The sequence below is a fragment of the Talpa europaea genome, assembly GCF_964194135.1.
Source record: "Talpa europaea genome assembly, chromosome: 9".
In the NCBI taxonomy this organism is placed as follows: domain Eukaryota; kingdom Metazoa; phylum Chordata; class Mammalia; order Eulipotyphla; family Talpidae; genus Talpa; species Talpa europaea.
In genome coordinates, this window is record NC_140076.1 from 78,491,487 (window position 1) to 78,510,486 (window position 19,000).

At 42.1% G+C, this 19,000-nt stretch overlaps 1 protein-coding gene across 1 annotated transcript in view; it reads left to right on the forward strand.

Moving 5' to 3' along the window:
- NUP210L (nucleoporin 210 like) overlaps positions 1–19,000 on the forward strand; it is a gene marked incomplete at its 3' end in the record, with an annotated part of 95,873 nt that overhangs the window by 57,904 nt on the left and 18,969 nt on the right. The window contains exons 21-33 of the mRNA XM_084241995.1: positions 345–473; positions 1,421–1,548; positions 2,477–2,609; positions 4,128–4,190; positions 4,556–4,735; positions 5,069–5,149; positions 5,237–5,368; positions 10,715–10,873; positions 11,652–11,743; positions 13,670–13,844; positions 14,273–14,448; positions 14,714–14,931; positions 16,944–17,080. Of these exons, the coding sequence (XP_084098121.1) occupies positions 345–473; positions 1,421–1,548; positions 2,477–2,609; positions 4,128–4,190; positions 4,556–4,735; positions 5,069–5,149; positions 5,237–5,368; positions 10,715–10,873; positions 11,652–11,743; positions 13,670–13,844; positions 14,273–14,448; positions 14,714–14,931; positions 16,944–17,080 (1,803 nt within the window). The remainder of the gene's footprint in view (positions 1–344; positions 474–1,420; positions 1,549–2,476; positions 2,610–4,127; positions 4,191–4,555; positions 4,736–5,068; positions 5,150–5,236; positions 5,369–10,714; positions 10,874–11,651; positions 11,744–13,669; positions 13,845–14,272; positions 14,449–14,713; positions 14,932–16,943; positions 17,081–19,000) is intronic.

Here is a 19,000-nt window from a genome sequence, read left to right on the forward strand (position 1 = left end):
CTCCCCCTGCTGAATGCAGAATAAATAACTTGATTTTCTTTATGAAAGATTTTTTTCAATGATTTTCTTCCATTGTTTATGATTAAGAAGCTGGATATGCATCTTGGATTCTGCTTGAATTCATCAGCTTAAACTCTGCTCTTTATCAGTTAATCTTTGTTAAGTGTACATATTTTATCATTAACTGAAACATCATGTTAAATGTATATATTGAACTATGCCTGAAGCATATAATGTGATCTCTTAGAGTTCCAATTACAAAGGAAGTAAGTTGTATTTTCTGCTTCAGGTGAAAATAGTTGCTTGTTTACTCCTTTACCCAATAACCATTGTCTTCCTTCTAGTTAGTTCCAGTACATCCTGGATTCATCACCTTGGAGGTCTATGATCTATGCTTGGCCTTCTTGGGTCCAGCAGTGGCCTATCTCAGGGTGTCAGACATACAAGAACTGGAGCTTGATCTGATTGATAAGGTGAGAGATGTTTGCTTTTTAAAAAAAAAAGATTTGTTTATTTATGCATACAAGAAATGGGGTACAGGCCAGGCTAGAGGTGTGGGGGGTTAGAGGATTCACCACAGACAGAGAGGGGGACCATACAAGCAGATTGACTGAAATACACTGCTGAAGGGAGAAGCAGGCAAGTCAGGAGAGGTCTGCTGCGCCATGTGGGTATCTCCCTGGCCGGGGATCAAACTCGTGCTGCAGTGGCTGCAAATAGCTTCATAGGTTGTGTCTTAACCCCTTGCGCCACCAGGGAGGCCCCATAGATGTTTGCTTTATCTCATAAATGAAGCAGGCTTAATTCTCACTCTCTAATATAGTCTAATATAGCCTCATTCTCACTCTCTAATATCTCTGCTCACCTACTGTGCGTATATTCCAGAAACTTTAGTAATGTTAATGGAAATACCTGCCCTTCAAGAGAAGCTTTCCAACATTAAAGTTGATGAAGATAAAGAGTATTACAGAACAGGGCCTCCCCGGTGGCGCAGTGGTTGAGCGCTGGGTTGCAAAGCTGCCCGCGGCCTCTGCAGCGCCGGTTCAATCCCGGCTGCTCCCCGGCCATCGGAGGAGGGTCCCACATGGCGCACAGACCTCTCCTGCCTCCCACTGCTCCCCTCATCCGTGTACTTCGGTCTTTCTGCCTGCTCTGCTCCCTGCTCTGGCTCTGGTGAATTCTCTCACCCTCCTGGCTTCTGACTGTACCCAGTGCTTGTATAAATAAACAAATAAAAAAAAGAGTATTAAAGAACAACTTAAAATACATACATATAGATTAGGTTTATTTGATCAAAGACTGCTTGGGAACATTTAGCATGAACAAAAAAATTTGTCACCCTTGAAGAGCTAACCTGTCCTTGATGAATGCGACACCCCTACTAAATTACCTTTGTTTGTTTTTTTTTTCAAACTGCTAGGTTGAAATAGGTAAAAGTGTATTAGTAACTGTGAGGGTTCTTGGCTCTTCCAAACGTCCATTCCAAAATAAATACTTCAGAAACATGGAGCTCGAACTGCAGTTGGCTTCTCGCATTGTCACCCTGACGTGAGTACTATTTTGATTCTTCTTTCTCCCTGTATATGCTTAATATCATGAGAATCTCCCTCCTGGTAGCCTGATCAGCTCTACCTCAGATTATTTCAGATTTTCTTCTTTCCTTTTTTGTCATGGTAGCTTTCAGTATACTCTTTTCCCATACTTAGCTCTCTGTAAAATAACCTGCAAAATATCCTTAGCTGTCTTGTTTGGGGGCTAGCCTCATGTGTCTAACTAATATTTCTATTTATGAAGCTTCTCCTTGAATAATATACTATGGGCATGCTGCAGATTAGAGGACCTCCAAAGTCTTTTTTAGATACAAAAAGAAAAATACAGGAATTCCAAGGCAGTTTATTTAGTATTTGCAATTTATCCGGTCTTATGTTTATATCACCCTACTCCTTTGGAGCCTTAAAACAAATTTTTGCTCTTCAGAAGTTTCCTACCATTGCTATGAACTTTGTTTGTATTGAGTCTGGAAATTTATTTTCCGTTCCCTCTAAATAAAGTTAAAATGAGTTGAAAATGTCAAGCATCTTAAAAATATGCATAACTGGTCACTCTTAAAACTAAATCACCCTGGGCCTCCCCGGTGGCGCAGCGGTTGAGCGCTGGGTTGCGAGGCTGCCCGCAGCCTCTGCAGTGCCGGTTCGATCCCTGGCTGCTCCCCGGCTCGGGGTCCCCCATGGCGCACAGACCTCTCCTGCCACCCGCTGCTCCCCTCAGCAGTGTTCGGTCCTTCTGCCTGCTCTGCTCCCCACTCTGGCTCTGGTGAATTCTCTCACCCTCCCGTGCTTCTGACTGTACCCAGTGCTTGTATGTATGTATATATAAATAAATAAATAAATAAATAAATAAATAAATAAATAAATAAATCTTAAAAAAAAAAAAAAAAGCTAAATTACCCTAACCTAAAAACACATGGATCTTGCAGGCTCATGGAGGAACAGGATGAGTACTCTGAAAATTATATCCTTCGAGGTGTGACTATTGGACAAACCACACTTGTGGCCATCGCCAGGGACAAAATGGGGAGAAAATTCACATCAGCTCCTCGGCAAATTGAAGTAAGGAAATAATCTCATGCAAAATTCATACTTCATCATATTACTTAGCATTATTTATCTCTCCTGCTGAGTTTGCACAAGTTGAAAATCATATGATTGATGGGCCTCCCCGGTGGCGCAGCGGTTGAGCGCTGGGTTGCGAAGCTGCCCGCGGTCTCTGCGGCGCCAGTTCGATCCCCGGCTGCTCCCCGGCCACCGGAAGAGGGTCCCACATGGTGCGCAGACCTCTCCTGCCGCCCGCTGCTCCCCTCAGCAGTGTACTTCAGTCCTTCTGCCTGCTCTGCTCCCCGCTCTGGCTCTGGTGAATTCTCTCACCCTCCCGCGCTTCTGACTGTACCCAGTGCATGTATAAACAAAAAACCACACAAACGAACAAATAAATAAATAAATAAATAAAACATGCCTCTATTTAAAAAAAAAAAAAAGAAAAGAAAATCATATGATTGAAAAAATGATAGTTGTTTCTTAAAACAATATGTAATTTATTCTTAGGTTTTGTTTTTCTGCATAAAAGTAATATACTTATTACAGAAAATTTGGAAAGCACACATACAGAAAAGAAAATTGCAGAATGGAAATCAACAATGATTCCACTCCTTCGAGGCAACCATTGTTAAGATTTCAGTGTACAAGGAGGGAAGGGCAGGGAAAGGAAGGACTAGAGTCAAAATAAAGGGGGGGGGTACAATTGTATGGGGAATATAACCAAAATGAAAATGCATACATTGTGTAAAGATGAAAAAAAGACGTAAGAATTATATAAAATAAAAATATTTAAATAAATTTGAAAAAAAGAGTTCAGTGTACAGTTAACCATTAAACAACACAGGAGTTAAGGGTGCTGATTCTCACACAGTTGAAAATCCTCATATAACTTCTGACTCCCCCTAAATTTAGGCCTTCTCTTGACCAAAATCCTTAATGATAACATAAACAAACTGTTGGGACTCCCTGGTGGCTTTGGGGTTTGAATTCAATCCCTGGCCAGGGAGCTAACCCACATTTGGGGCAGTAGACCTCTCCTGTCTTGCCTGATGCTCCCCTCAACAGTGTATTTCGCTGGATCCGCCTGTTCTACTCCCCACTCTGTCTCTGGTGAATCCTTTCATTCCCCTGTACCTCCTGCCTTCACCCCAGTCCTTGTATGCATAAATAAATAAATAATTTTTAAAAAAAGATTTACTTATTGGGCTTCCCTGGTAGCGCGGGGGGAAAGACGCAACCTATGAAGCTATCTGCAGCCACTGCAGCACGAGTTCAATCCCCAGCCAGGGAGCAAACCCACGTGGTGCAGCAGACATCTCCTGACTCCCCACTGCTCCCCTCAGCAGTGTATTTCTGTCGACCTGCCTGTTCTGTTCCCCACTCTGTCTCTGGTGAATCTTCTCACCCACCGCACCTCTGGCCTGTACCCCATTTCTTGTATGCATAAATAAATAAATCTTTAAAAATAAAGATTTACTTATTATAAAATTGACTCTAGTTAGTCACCATTATCCTTTTGTTTTTTTCCTTCAGGTGTTTCCTCCATTCAGACTTATTCCAGAGAAAATGACACTGATTCCTGCTAACATGATGCAGGTGATCTTAAAAATAGAAAATAAGATTTATCATTTCACCTCATCTCACCTCTGCCCCATGCCACCTCCACACTCCTGTCCCTTCCTGTTTGCCTCTTCTTTTCTACTCCTGACCAACTACAACAGGATTTGATTAAGAAGAAAATCAGTATTTTCCCTGTTCCATGATAAACATGGTACAAACTATGTTTGAGATCTCTAGGATCATTTGTAGTACTTCCATTTCTCCTGCACTGAGTGATATGAGACATGCTGGTTGGGAAGTGGGAGGAAATGAAGAAGTCAAGTTACTTGGACAAAGTGTTGGGAAAAGAAATGTGACTTCTCCCCATGCTCCAGGCATTCAATGGTGCATTTAAATTTCAGGTGATGTCTGAAGGTGGCCCTCAGCCCCAATCTATTATTCACTTCTCCATAAGTAACCAGACTGTGGCTGTTATTAATAGAAGGGGTCAAGTTACAGGGAAGGTGGTTGGTACAGCTGTGATCCATGGCACCATCCAGACAGTAAATGAAGATACTGGCAAAGTCATTGTGTTTTCCCAGGTATTCATTCTTTCTTATGCTCTGCATCTACTCTTCCATCTGGAATCATGTTGGTGAGGGTAGTAGTGGTGAGGAGGTTGTCAGCAGCCTCACCTGGCATTCCCTTAACCAATGTGGGAAATATGTAATCTTTAATGAAAAACTCACAGGGCATTTGGCATTGTTATGACTTACACTCTCTATTCTATAAAATTGTTTAAGGAACAAAAACAAATGTATTGGTGGCATGCATTTTTTAATTCCCCAAACAACAAACTAGTTATCATAAGCATCTGTGTCCACCCTACAGACACTCCCTCTTAGCCTAAGTTTGTTCTCCACTCTGTTGAGCAGGATGAAGTACACATTGAAGTTGTCCAGCTAAGGGCTGTTAGGATCCTGGCAGCTGCTACTCGACTCATCACAGCTACTGAGGTGAGTATGATGGCTCTGTTCCAAACCAATTATTCTGTAATGCCAGCTGGGCCAGATCTATAGAACAAAACCACTTTTTCTTTTCAGATGCCAATTTATGTCATGGGAGTAACCAGTACACAGACCCCTTTCTCCTTTAGCAATGCCAACCCTGGGCTCACATTCCATTGGTCCATAAGTAAAAGGGATGTATTGGATGTAGTGCCCAGGCATTCAGAGGTATGAATTTTATGTTTATCATATTATCTTTGGGATCTTGATGTTATATTTATTTTATTTTGTCGTAAGTTTTAGACTGACTTTTCTAAACTATACAATATTGCTTATCTCCTTTTTCTATTGATCTGTGAAAGCTGGAAACCTCAAATCATATGAAGAATCCAAATTTGAGTACTCAGATAATGCTATATAATTTTGCTGGATAGAGCTCTTAAAAGCAGTATTTCCCTTAATACTGTATTTGTTGTTGTGTAATGTTGTATTTGTGATCACATGACTATGTTCCATGAGTAACACATTATGAATATAAAGTACACAGGTTAAATGTGTAATCTAGGGGGCCTCCCTGGTGGCACAGGGGGTTAAGTCTCAGCGCTATAAAGCTATCAGCAACTACCGCGGCACAAGTTGGATCCCTAGCCAGGGAGTTGGCCCACATGGCAAGCAGACCTCTCCTGTCTCATCCACTGCTCCCCTCAGCAGTGTATTTCAGTAAATCAGCCTATTCTGCTCCCCACTCTGTCTCTGGTAAACCCTCTCACACACACAAACACACACACACACACACACACCCGCACTTCTGGCCTATACCTCAGCTCTTGCATGCATTAAAAAAATAAAATAAATCTAAAAAATATTAAATATGTAATAAAATCTTTCAACATGTTCAGACACAATTATATTAATAATGATGTTTGTGCTGCATGGCATGTAGTTGATATTAACACTAAGAAAGATGGATGCTTAACAGATTTCTGAGTCCGTGCTACTGGGAGCTGGGAAAGAACTGGAATCCCACTGGAGACAATTGGGGTGTCATGGGGCTGGTGTGAGCCACTACTGGCAGCTGATTCTGGACTACATGCCTTTATCAATGGCAAATTTAAGGACAGTTAATTAAACCACTTTTACATGGTTCCTCTTGATGGTACCACTCCTCCCAATTCAATGCCTGCTGCATGAGGCTAAAGTCCTCAGGATAGATGTTGAGGAAACATTTATTTTTATTTATTTATACATACAAGAACTGGGATATAGGCCAGAGGTGCGGGGGAAGGAGGAGCGGTGAGAGGATTCACCACAGACGGAGTGGGGAGCAGAACAGGCAGATGTACTGAAATGTAATGCTGAGGGGAGCGGCGGGTAAGTTCAGTAAGTTACAATTTAGTGCCTGCAAGAACAAACAATTAGAGGGGCCTCCCTGGTGGTGTAAGTAAAGCACAGCACTGTGAAGCTATCCCAACCTGCAGCACAAGTTTGATCCCAGGCCGGCCAGGGAGCTACCCACATGGTGCAGCAGACCTCTCCTGACTCGCCTGCTGCTCCCCTCAGCAATGTGTTTCAGTCAATCCACCTGTTCTGTTCCCCACTCTGTCTCTTTTAAATCCTCTCTGGACTGTACCCCAGTTCTTGTATGCATAAATAAATTTTTTTTAAGATTTATTTATTTATTTTATACAAGCACTGGGTACAGTCAGAAGTGCGGGAGGGTGAGAGAATTCACCAGAGCCAGAGCGGGAGCAGAACAGGCAGAACGACGAAACACACTATTGAGGGGAGCAGCGGGCGGCAGGAGAGGTCTGCGCGCCATGTGGGACCCTCCCGGTGGCTAGGGATCGAACCGGTGCTGCAGAGGCTGCGGGCAGCTTCACAGCCCAGCGCTCAACCTCTGCGCCACCAGGGGAGGCCCAGCATAAATACATCTTTAAAAAAAAAAAAAAGAACAATTAGAGTTAGACTGTTGGAAAGAACAGAGGGATTATAGGAACTAGAATTAGTAGAAGAGAAGAGAAGTCAAATTAAAGTCTAGAAGAGAAGTCAAATTAAAAAATGAAAGTATGTATTTGTAGTCTTTGTAAAAAAAAAATGCTAGCCTGTAATCTAGGGAAACGGTAGTGATTGTCTCTTCTATCAATCCTGGGTTACCCAAAGCCAGGAGTTGAGGAGAGTGGAACTGTACTTAGTTTGGTAGAATTCTACACAGGGATTTGCCTTTTTTTTTTTTTCTTTTTCTCAAATCACAAATGGGGATTGTGTGAAAGGAAGGACGGCCAATGCCTCAGCATCTATTCTGCTTCTACCTTCTAACAATTTCTTCTCTAAACGTCATTCATCTCTCTAGCAGAAGAAATGATTGAGGGCCACACTAAGATTGTTTTCTGCCTGAAACCCCACAAAGGCAAAAGGTATGATAAAATGGGCAATAGAGGGCCTCCCTGGTGGCACAAGGGGTTAAGACGCAATCGTATGAAGCTATCCACAGCCACTGCAGCATGAGTTTGATCCTTGACCAGGGAGCAACCCACATGGTGCAGCAGACCTCTCCTGTCTCTCCTGCTGCTCCCCTCAGCAGTGTATTTCAGTAGGTCTGCCTGTTTTGCTCCCCACTCTTTCTGGTGAATCCTCTCACCCCCCACACCTCTGTCCTGTACCCCAGTTCTTATGTGAATATATAAATTTTTTTTTAAATGGGCAATAGATTGTCTTCAATGCCCCACAAAGTAGATTTCCTGCCCTGTAGTGTCATCATTTAAAGATTCATTTGTATCAAACAACTATGAACCACACTTTTTTTGGTATAGACTTTCTTCCAGACAACTGATTGAGACCTACACAAAGAATATGGGAATTTTTATGTAGGGAATGAAGAAAAGGTGACTTGGAACGTGGGTTTCTGTGAGTCAAGAGATCTGAAGGAAAGTCTTGCAAGCCTTGGACAACAAGGAGGCAGGGTTAATAGGACATAAAATGAGTACCAAAAATATAGGCAGATACCTGCTTCAATATTTGCTTAGTTTAGTCCTGCCTTCTCTATCACCAGAAATCTATCAAGGTCTAATCCTCCTTATCCAGTCAAGACTAGAATGGTAAGTGAAGCAAGTGGGACAGGCACTAGTTTTAGCATAGTACTAAAATAGAAGTTTCTTTTTTTGTCCTCTGCCTTCCTGGTTACCACTGTGAACTCCAGGAGTAGGTTGTCTCACCTCTCTCACAGTTCAGCTTCTATTGTCTGAATCCATTTTATTTTATTTATTTATTTATTTTTAATAATAAATTTTATTTTTATATTCCCCATACAATTGCAACCCCCTTATTTTGACCCCAATCCCTCCCCTCCCGCCCCCACCCCCCACCCCCCATAGAGTGTCTCTGGTTCATAGATTTTTGTTGATTTTGATTTTCACTTTCTTATAGTTATTCATTTTCCTGGTCCTTATTTAAGTTTTCTAGATTCCTGCTATGAGTGAGACCATCCGGTATTTTTATTTTTCTTTCTGGCTTATTTCGCTGAGCATGATCCCTTCCAGCGCCATCCATGTTGCTGCAAATTGCATGTGTTTATCTTTTTTGAATGCTGAGTAATATTCCATGGTGTGTATGTACCACATCTTCTTGATCCAGTCATCTATTTTTGGGCATTTGGGCTGTTTCCAAAGCTTAGCTATTGTAAATAGTGCTGCTATAAACATAGGGGTGCAGGTGCTCTTTGGAATTGATGTTTCTGTGTCCTTCGGTAAATACCTAGGAGTGGAATTGCTGGATCATATGGAAGCTCTATGTTTGGTAGGTCCAGAAATCTCCACACAGCTCTCCATAGTGGTTGGACCAGTTTGCACTCCCACCAGCAGTGCAGGAGAGTTCCTTTCTCTCCACATCCTCGCCAACATTTGTTGTTGCTAGTTTTTTTAATATGTGCCATTCTCATTGGTGTAAGATGGTATCTCATGGTAGTTTTGATTTGCATTTCCCTGATTACAAGTGATGTTGAACATTTTTTCATATGCCTGTTGGCCATTTACATTTCCTCTTCAGAGAAGTTTCTTTTTAGCAATTCTGCCCATTTTTTGACTGGATTATTTTCTTTGTTGTTGTTGAGTTTCATCAGCTCTTTGCAGATTTTTGTGATCTGTCTGAATCCATTTTAAACAACTGTTCCTTCGTTTCCGTTTTTCTCCTATCAATGAATTCACTTCAATATAACGTGAGAATTCTACACATGCTTTCCAAAAGTAGTTGATTGCTCTTAACAGAGTTTTATTTATTTTGCTGGGAAAAAAATAACTATGAAAATAAACTCTGGTACTCTAGTTCTTTTAGGTAGCTATTTCCAAAATGCCTTTTCCTTATTGTTACAACAAAGAAGGGGGGGTATGTTTATTCATGAATATTTCATTCTTTTTTGCATTCACTTTAATTAATTGAGGTAACATAGGTTTACAACACTGTTTATGATTTAAGGGAATAGGCTCACACCTCATTAGATGTATGTTACCAACCCAGCCCCACCATCCGGGCACCCAGTAGTCATTCACCATAGAGAATTGTACCCCCTCCCCCCTTTCTTTTTTTTTTAAGATTTATTTTATTTATTTATGCATACAAGAGCTAGGGTGCACACCAGAGGTTCAGGGGGTGAGCGGATTCACCAGAGACAGAGTGGGGAGACACTGCTGAGGGAAGGAGTGGGCGAGACAGGAGAGGTCTGCTGTGCCATATGGGTTATCTCCCGGCTGGGGATTGAATTCATGCCACAGTGGCTGGCACTATAGCTTGATAGCTTGATACCATTAAGACTTTAACCCCTGTGCCACCAGGGAGGCCCCTCTCCCATCTTTTTCCTGACACCTACCCTCCTCCCCATCTAGTAGCCTCAATTCTGCAGTTATATTTCTAAGAGATTTTTTATTTATATTGTCAGTTGCTTTGGATCTTTTGGGGTTTGTTTTTCTACATTCTACATGAGTGAAATCATTCAGTATTTTTCTTTCTCCTGATTTATTTCACTTAGCAGTCCTACCCATGTTGTTGCAAATGGCAAGAGTTCATCTTTTTTTTTTTTTACAGCTGAGTAGTATTCCATTGTGTGTGTATACCGCATCTTCTTAATCCACTGCTCTGTTGATGGGCATTTTGGTTGTATCAATATCTTGGCTATTGTAAATACCGCTGCAATCAAAGTAGAAGTGTATGTATCCCTTCCAATTGGTGATTTGTATTCTTTGGGTAGATACCAAAGGAGTGGCATTGTTGAATCATCATGAATATTTCTTTTTTTTTTTAAAGATTTATTTATTTATTTATACAAGCACTGGGAACAGTGAGAAGCGCAGGAGGGTGAGAGAATTAACCAGAGCCAGAGCAGAGAGTAGAACAAGCAGACTGACGAAGTACATTACCAAGGGGAGCAGCGGGTGGCAGGAGAGGTCTGAGCGCCATGTGGGACGCTCCCGGCATCCGGGGATCGAACCCGTGCTACAGAGGCTGCGGGCAGTTTTGCAACCCAGCGCTCAACTGCTGCACCACCGGGGAGGCCAATCTTGAATATTTCTTAATCTCATTGTCTAGGTTTTTCTACAGCTTCCAGCGGAAAATAACTTTGCCATGGTTGTCCACACAAAAGCAGCTGGTCGAACTAGTATCAGAGTCACTGTTTGCTGTATGAACAGTTCCTCTGGGCAGTTTGAGGAGAATGTTTTAGAACTGTCTGATGAAGTTCAGATCCTGGTAAGTCCCAAATCTTAATTTTACTTTCTTGTATCAAGGAGAAAAGTTACATTCTCTTATCATCACTGAAGAGCTTAGTTTGGATAGAGATAGAGAAATTACTAGAGATCCTTGGAACAGGTTTATAATTTCTAGATCTTTTTTCATTGCTGCTAATTGCCGTAGAAGCATTCACTTAGAAACTCTAGAACTTGCACTCCCTCAACTCTCCACACAGTAGACACAGGATGTGAACCCCACAATAACTAAAGAGAGAATAATTTCTGAGCCATTCTAACAGCCGTCTTAGTTATGAATGAATGTATTAGAATGAAATCTAATCTTAATTTTTGGTAATATATAAAAGTGTGAATAGACTTTACAGATGTTCTCAGGCTAAAAGCTAAAAAGCCCTTTCATTTTTAGAACTGAAAAGATAAATGACCAGTTGTGTAGGGCATCACTGAATTTGTGACTGATTTTTGTTTTTCTCTTTTTCTCCTTTATTTTTGCTTTGATTCTCTGATTCAGTGCAGGGTTCAGGAAAGAAGACCTTACCGAGAGATGGAAGACCTAAATAGTGTCCCTTGTTAATTGTCCCTTATAGACAGAGCAGGACTAATACTAGGTTATATATTATAAATACATTTAAGTGCTTGGTTCATTTTGGAAAGAAATACTGTAGAGCATCGGACCAAATTGAAATTAGGCAGACTATTGATTTGTAGTTGTCCAGGTATGAACAAGGCCATCATTTGTCTTTTCAAAAAAAATGAGAAACATTATTTTCTCATAATAGGTATTTGAAAAACTCCAACTTTTCTATCCAGAGTGCCAACCTGAGCAAATTTTGATGCCTATGAATTCTCAGCTCAAACTCCATACCAACAGGTAAGGAGAATGGAGAAAGGCAAGTAAGGTTCTAACTTTATCTCAATAAAACATTGCACATGGAAAGAACTATTGCCTTTTTCTAGCCCACAAATAATTTCTTTTTTAGTTGAGGTGAAATTCACATAACACAAAGTTAACCATTTTAAAGTGTACAATTCAGGGCCTCCCTGATGGCTCAGGGGTTAAAGTCTCAGCACTATCAAGCTATTGCCAGGTCACTGTGGCATGAATTTGATCCCTGGCCAGGGAGCTAACCCACATGGTGCAACAAACCTCTCTTGCCATGCCCGCTGCTCCCCTCAGCAGTGTATTTCAGTCAATCTGCCTGTTCTGCTCCCCACTCTGTCTCTGGTGAATCCTCTCACCACCACCCCTGCCCCTCTCGGCTACACCCCAATTCTTGTATGCATAAATAAATAAAAAATAAAAATCTTTTTTTATTATTTTTAATGCTAATATTTGGTATTTTATTTCTAATTTTAATGGAAAATTTTTTTTAAATAATAAATTTTATTTTTATATTCCCCATACAATTGCAACCCCCCCATTCTGACCCCAATCCCTCCCTTCCCACCCCCCACCCCCCAAAAAGTGTCTCTGGTTCATAGTTTTTTGTTGATTTTGATTTTCACTTTCTTATAGTTATTCATTTTCCTGGTCTCTTATTTAAGTTTTCTAGATTCCTGCTATGAGTGAGACCATCCGATATTTTTCTTTTTCTTTTTGGCTTATTTCACTGAGCATGATCCCTTCCAGCGCCATCCATGTTGCTGCAAATTGCATGTGTTTATCTTTTTTGAATGCTGAGTAATATTCCATGGTGTATATGTACCACATCTTCTTGATCCAGTCATCTATTTTTGGGCATTTGGGCTGTTTCCAAAGCTTAGCTATTGTAAATAGTGCTGCTATAAACATAGGGGTGCAGGTGCTCTTTGGAATTGATGTTTCTGTGTCCTTTGGGTAAATACCTAGGAGTGGAATTGCTGGATCATATGGAAGCTCTATGTTTGGTAGGTCCAGAAATCTCCACACAGCTCTCCATAGTGGTTGGACCAGTCTGCACTCCCACCAACAGTGCAGAAGAGTTCCTTTTTCTCCACAACCTCACCAACATTTGTTGTTGCTAGTTTTTTTAATATGTGCCATTCTCACTGCTGTAAGATGGTATCTCATGGTAGTTTTGATTTGCATTTCCCTGATTGCAAGTGATGTTGAACAAAAAATCTTTTTAAAATAAAGTGTACAGGGCCTCCCCGGTGGCGCAGCGGTTGAGCGCTGGGTTGCGAAGCTGCCCGTGGCCGGTTCGATCCCCGGCTGCTCCCCGGCCACCGGAGGAGGGTCCCACATGGCGCGCAGACCTCTCCTGCCGCCCACTGCTCCCCTCAGCAGTGTACTTCGGTCCTTCTGCCTGCTCTGCTCCCCGCTCTGGCTCTGGTGAATTCTCTCACCCTCCCGCGCTTCTGGCTGTACCCAGTGCATGTATAAACAAAACAAACAAACAAACCAGCAAACAAATAAATAAAGCATGCCTCTATAAAAAAATAAAAATAAAATAAAATAAAATAAAATAAAGTGTACAGGGCCTCCCCGGTGGCGCAGCGGTTGAGCGCTGGGTTGCGAAGCTGCCCGCCGCCTCTGCAACGCCGGTTCGATCCCTGGCTGCTCCCCTGCCACCGGAGGAGGGTCCCATATGGCGCACAGACCTCTCCTGCCGCCCGCTGCTCCCCTCAGCAGTGTACTTCGGTCCTTCTGCCCACTCTGCTCCCCGCTCTGGCTCTGGTGAATTCTCTCACCCTCCCACGCTTCTGACTGTACCCAGTGCTTGTATAAATAAATAAATAAATCTTTAAAAATAAATATAAAAAATTAAAAAAAAGAAAGAGCCTTCAAGAGATACCACTTGCTCCATTTGTTCCCTAGGGAAGGGACCGCCTTTGTGAGTTCCCGAGTTCTCAAGTGTTTCCCTAATTCATCCGTCATTGAGGAGGATGGCGAAGGGCTCCTGAAAGCTGGTTCCATTGCAGGTACTGCTGTGTTGGAAGTCACTTCTGTTGAACCTTTTGGAGTCAACCAAACAACCATAACTGGGGTTCAGGTGAGTTTAGACACTCAAAAAAGTAAAAGTAATACCATTTTTATATCATTGATTAAAAATCTCAGGATACAGGGCCTCCCCGGTGGCCCAGTGGTTGAGCGCTGGGTTGCGAAGCTGCCCGCAGCCTCTGCAGCGCCGGTTCGATCCCCGGCTGCTCCCTGGCCACGGGAGGAGGGTCCCGCATGGCGCACAGACCTCTCCTGCCGCCCCCACTGCTCCCCTCAGCAGTGTACTTCAGTCCTTCTGCCTGCTGTGCTCCCCGCTCTGGCTCTGGTGAATTCTCTCACTCTCCGGCGCTTCTGACTGTACCCAGTGCTTGTATAAATAAATAAATAAATCTTTAAAAATAAATAAATAAATCTCAGGATACAGTCTTAACTTCTTGCCAACATCTCCTTCTCTGTACCAGTAGGTTTTGTCTCCCACAGGTGGCGCCAGTGACTTACCTGCGAGTTAGCAGCCAACCCAAGCTATACACAGCCCAAGGAAGGACTCTGTCTGCCTTTCCCTTGGGCATGGCTCTCACCTTCACTGTTCAGTTTTATAATAACATCGGAGAGAAGTTTCATACACACAATACGCAGCTTTATTTGGCTCTGAACAGGTATGGAAGTGAAAGTAGTGTTGACACTGTGGTACTTTTGCAGATTAGGCTATAGTCACTCCAATAAATTCCTCACATGTTCTGTACTTGGAATCTGATCTTTATGAGGGTAACAGACCCTTACCCCTACTTTCTTACTTTCTATTGTTCAACTTCTGAAATTTTGAGCTGTAGAATATAAAATACTGTGGCGGGGTCTATCCCAGACTTGTTTCCTAATTATTGTCTCTTTTCAGAGATTTCTTTCTTTCATGTCTACTTTCAGAGATGACCTGCTGCTAATTGGACCAGGGAGTAGGAACTGTACTTACTTGGCCCAAGCTGTGAACATAGGGGTGACACTTGTGGGGCTCTGGGATCGGAGACATCCAGGCATGGCAGATTATATTCCTGTTGCTGTAGAGCATGCCATTGAGCCAGATACCAAGCTTACATTTGTTGGAGATGTCATCTGCTTCAGTACTCACCTCCTCAACCAAAATGGTCTGGATACCTTCTTTCTTAACCTCACAACTAACAGAATTAAAGATTTATTTATTTATGCATATAAGAGCTGGGGTGCAGGCCAGACATGCAGGGGGGTGAGAGGATTCACCAGAGGCAGATTGGGGAACAAAACAGGCAGATGGACTGAAATACGCTGCTGAGGGAAGCAACAGGCAAGACAGGAAAGGTCTGCTGCGCCATGTGGGTTGCTTCTTGGCTAGGGATCTAACTCATGCTGCAGAGGCTACAGATTGCTTCATAGTGCGGTGCTTAACCCCCTGCGCCACCAGGAAGGCCCACAACTAACAGAATTAGAATGCAACTCACCCTTACAGGACTTTTTCCCAAATTCTACAAAATCTGAGGGAAAAAAACCTTTGGTTTTATTAATTTTGTTAACTGATAATTCTATTTGATGCTCATCCTCTCAATAGTAGCAAATTAGGAGTCAGTAATATTCATCAAGTATCTATTGGATAAAGAGTTCTCTGTATTGTATTATGTGCAGTATAGGGTACTATGCCTTGTCCTCCATTATTCCCAGCTTCTGAAGGATAGTAAATGCTAAGATGAAGAACAGTGGCCCTCCCTGGTGGCACAGGGGTTAAAGTCTCAGTGCTATTGAGCTATCACCAGCCACTGCAGCATGAGTTCAATCCCCAACTAGGTAGCTAACCCACATGGTGCAGCGGACCTCTCCTGACTCCCCCACTGCTCCCCTCAGCAGTGTATTTCAGTAGATCTGCTTTTTCTGCTCCCTACTCTGCCTCTGGTGAATCCTCTCACCACTACCCCACACCTCTATTCTGGTATGTATAAATAAATAAAAAATAAAGAACAGTAAAGGTTGAAATAAAAGGAAGGAAAGTGCATTAAGGCTTTTGTTTAAAAACTGTGTGTGTACACTGTTTCATGAGACACATTTGAAGCCCTAACTCCTAAATATATCACTGATACTGGTTTGGCCTTGTACTGGGCTAACCTATCCTCTTGATCAGCAAAGAATTTCTGTTGTAAGAAGTATTACTGAGGTAAAGAAAACCAATCTAGAGACTGCGTGTTCTTTGAGCTTAAAGATAGCAAATTCCAAAGTGGTATATATGGCCTAGGTATGTGCATCTAAATAATCCATCTAATACCAACCAGGGTGGTATGTGGCCTTTGTTTTGAAGCCTTTTCTGGAAATTATGGATAAAATTATGGATAAAATTATGATTAAAGTGATGTAACATTAGACCTGGCTTTATGTATTTTTGAACTTGATACAAAGAGAGCTCTATTCAGCGAATGTCACATCCTCCAAACTTTAACAACTGAATTGCAAGCATTTACTACTCACTAGATAATCCAGTACCAATGAGTTAACCCTGCTTTAAAGTTGACAATCAGAGTTACAATCCCATGTTGTCACTCTCATCAATGAAGCAAAGGCTTTTTATTGTCTTTTGTTAGATTTTGTTAGATACTACCCCTCCGTTTTCCATTCTGGAATTTTTTGGACATCCTGAACCCATATCCTGTGGATAAAAATGCAAAAGGGCCACATGCCAAGATCAGTAATCTAACCTAACCATAGCATTACTCTGCCACTTTGAGACTGAAACCAAAGTAAATAAATCCACTCTCCCACCAGTTGTCACTTTCTTGCTGTCTTCCTACTAGTATCACTCAGTAGCTCAAAGCAGACCCATCCTTAGGAAGGTCTAAGTTTAATCATTATCTCTATGTGTATTTTTTTTCTTTTTCCTTTGGAGAACAGTTATTATTTCTTCAAATAAGTATCTCCTTTTACGATTCTGAAGGTCAGTAGTTCTTATTTTATTTTGCTGGCATGATATGTGAAGGGGAACCTGACATTCAGAAAACGTTATCCTCAAAGCTGGGAGTTCCTCCTAGGAAGAGATACCTGTATGGCTGAAAGGTCTACAAATTTGGATTCTGAATAAGGTTAGAGACCATCAACTTAAATCACAGCTTGCAGCCAAGTGCTTTCTTTTGCCTTTCTATAGGTGAACCTGGGCTATGGATGATTTCCTCTGACAATATTCTACAAATAGACACTGCCACTGGGGTAGGAGTGGCCAGGAGTCCAGGAATAGCAACAATCTTTCATGACATCCCAGGAGTGGTGAAAACATATCGAGAGGTAAATCTAATGATAATCAGGGCTGAAGAGACTAGGGTGATAATTCCCATATACGGGTATCTCCATATAGAAAACTCATCCTAGGAAAAGAAAGTTACTCATATTAGATACAAAGCCAGCCAATAAATTTCATCAGAACATAAAGGTAAACAGTCATTAGGATTCATAACTAGAAATGTAGTCTGATTTATGTTTAAAATATCACTGTGGGACCTCCCTGGTGGTGCAGGGGTTAAAGGCACTGCACTATCAAGCTATCACCAGGGACTGCAACATGAGTTCAATACCCTGCCAGGGAGCTACCCACATGGTGCAGCAGACCTCTCCTGTCTTGCCCACTGCTCCCCTCAGCAGTGTATTTCAGTAGATCTGCCTGTTTTGCACCCTACTCTGTCTCTGGTGAATCCTCTCAGCCCCACACACACTTCCTGCCTATACCCCAGTTCTTGTATGCATAAATAAGTAAATATTTTAAAAAATAAATAGGGCCTCCCCTGGTGGCACAGGTGGTTGAGCTCAGCGCTGTGAAGCTGTCTGCAGCCTCTGTAGCACCAGTTCGATCCTGGCCAGCCGGCGAGGTTCCCACATGGAGCGGCAGACCTCTCCTGTCTCGCCCGCTGCTCCCCTCAGCAGTGTATTTCATCAGTCTGCCTGTTCTGTTCCCTGCTCTGTCTCTGGTGAATCCTCTCACCCTCCCATGCATCTGGCCTGTACCCCAGTTCTTGTGTAAATAAATAAATCTTAAAAAAATAATAATAATAAATAAATAAATAAATAAAATATCACTGTGGTTACTGATTGGTACTAAACCATAGGGACAAGGGTAAAAGCTGAGAGTCCAGTTGGAAAGCTATTATTTGTTGTTATTGTTTTTTAATAATAGTGATAGTTTATTCTTTTTTTTTAGATTTATTTTATTTATTTATGCATATAAGAACTGGGGTATAGGCCAGAGGTGCAGAAGATGAAAGGATTCACCAGAGACAGAGTAGGGAGCAGAAGAGGCAGATCTACTGAAATACACTGCTGACGGGAACAACGGGTGAGAAGAAGAGGTCTGCTGTGCCATGGGGGTAGAGCTCCCTGGCCGGGGATCAAATCGTGCTGTAGTGGCTGGTGATAGCTTGATAGTGCTGAGACTTTAATGTCTGCACCTTCCAGAAGGCTCCCTGGAAGGCTATTATTGCAATAATCCAGATGAGATATGAGTAGCCTACCTTGTTAGATAGAAGGCAAAGAAAAGTTAATGAGATTCTAAATATATTTTATAAGTAATAGAATTCCCTGACAAATTTTATGTGCATATGAGAGAATTAAGAATGAATTGAGGGGGCCTTCCTGGTGGCGCAGGGGTTAAAGACAGCACTATCAAGCTATCACCAGCTACTGCAGCATGATTTCGATCCCCAGCCGGCCTGGAAGAACCCATATGGTGCAGCAGACCTCTCCTGTCTCACCCGCTGCTCCCCTCAGCAGTGTATTTCAGTCAATCTGCCTGTTCTGCTCCCCAGTCTGTCTCTGGTGTCCTCTCACCCTTCCCCAGAACCTCTGGCCTGTACCTCAGTTCTTGTATGCATAAATCAATAAATCTTAAAAAAATGAATTGAGGTTTTTGATTGAATAACTAAAAGAACAGAGCTGTCACCAGCTGAAATGGGGAAGACTATAGGTCGAACAGTTTTGGAGAGAAGATAAATGTCTAGTTGATACACTGAGGTAGCTTGATATAAAAGTCTAGGATTTATTGGAATAGGGGTGATATTTATAGACATTGGATTACCAAGAGAATGAGCGTAAATTGAGAAAAGGCGTAAAGACTGAGCTCTAGGGCACTCCCATATTAAGAACTCTGAGAAAGGGGAACCAACAAGATAAACAACCAGTGAAAGGGGAGTAGAATCTAGAAATGCTGTTGTCTTA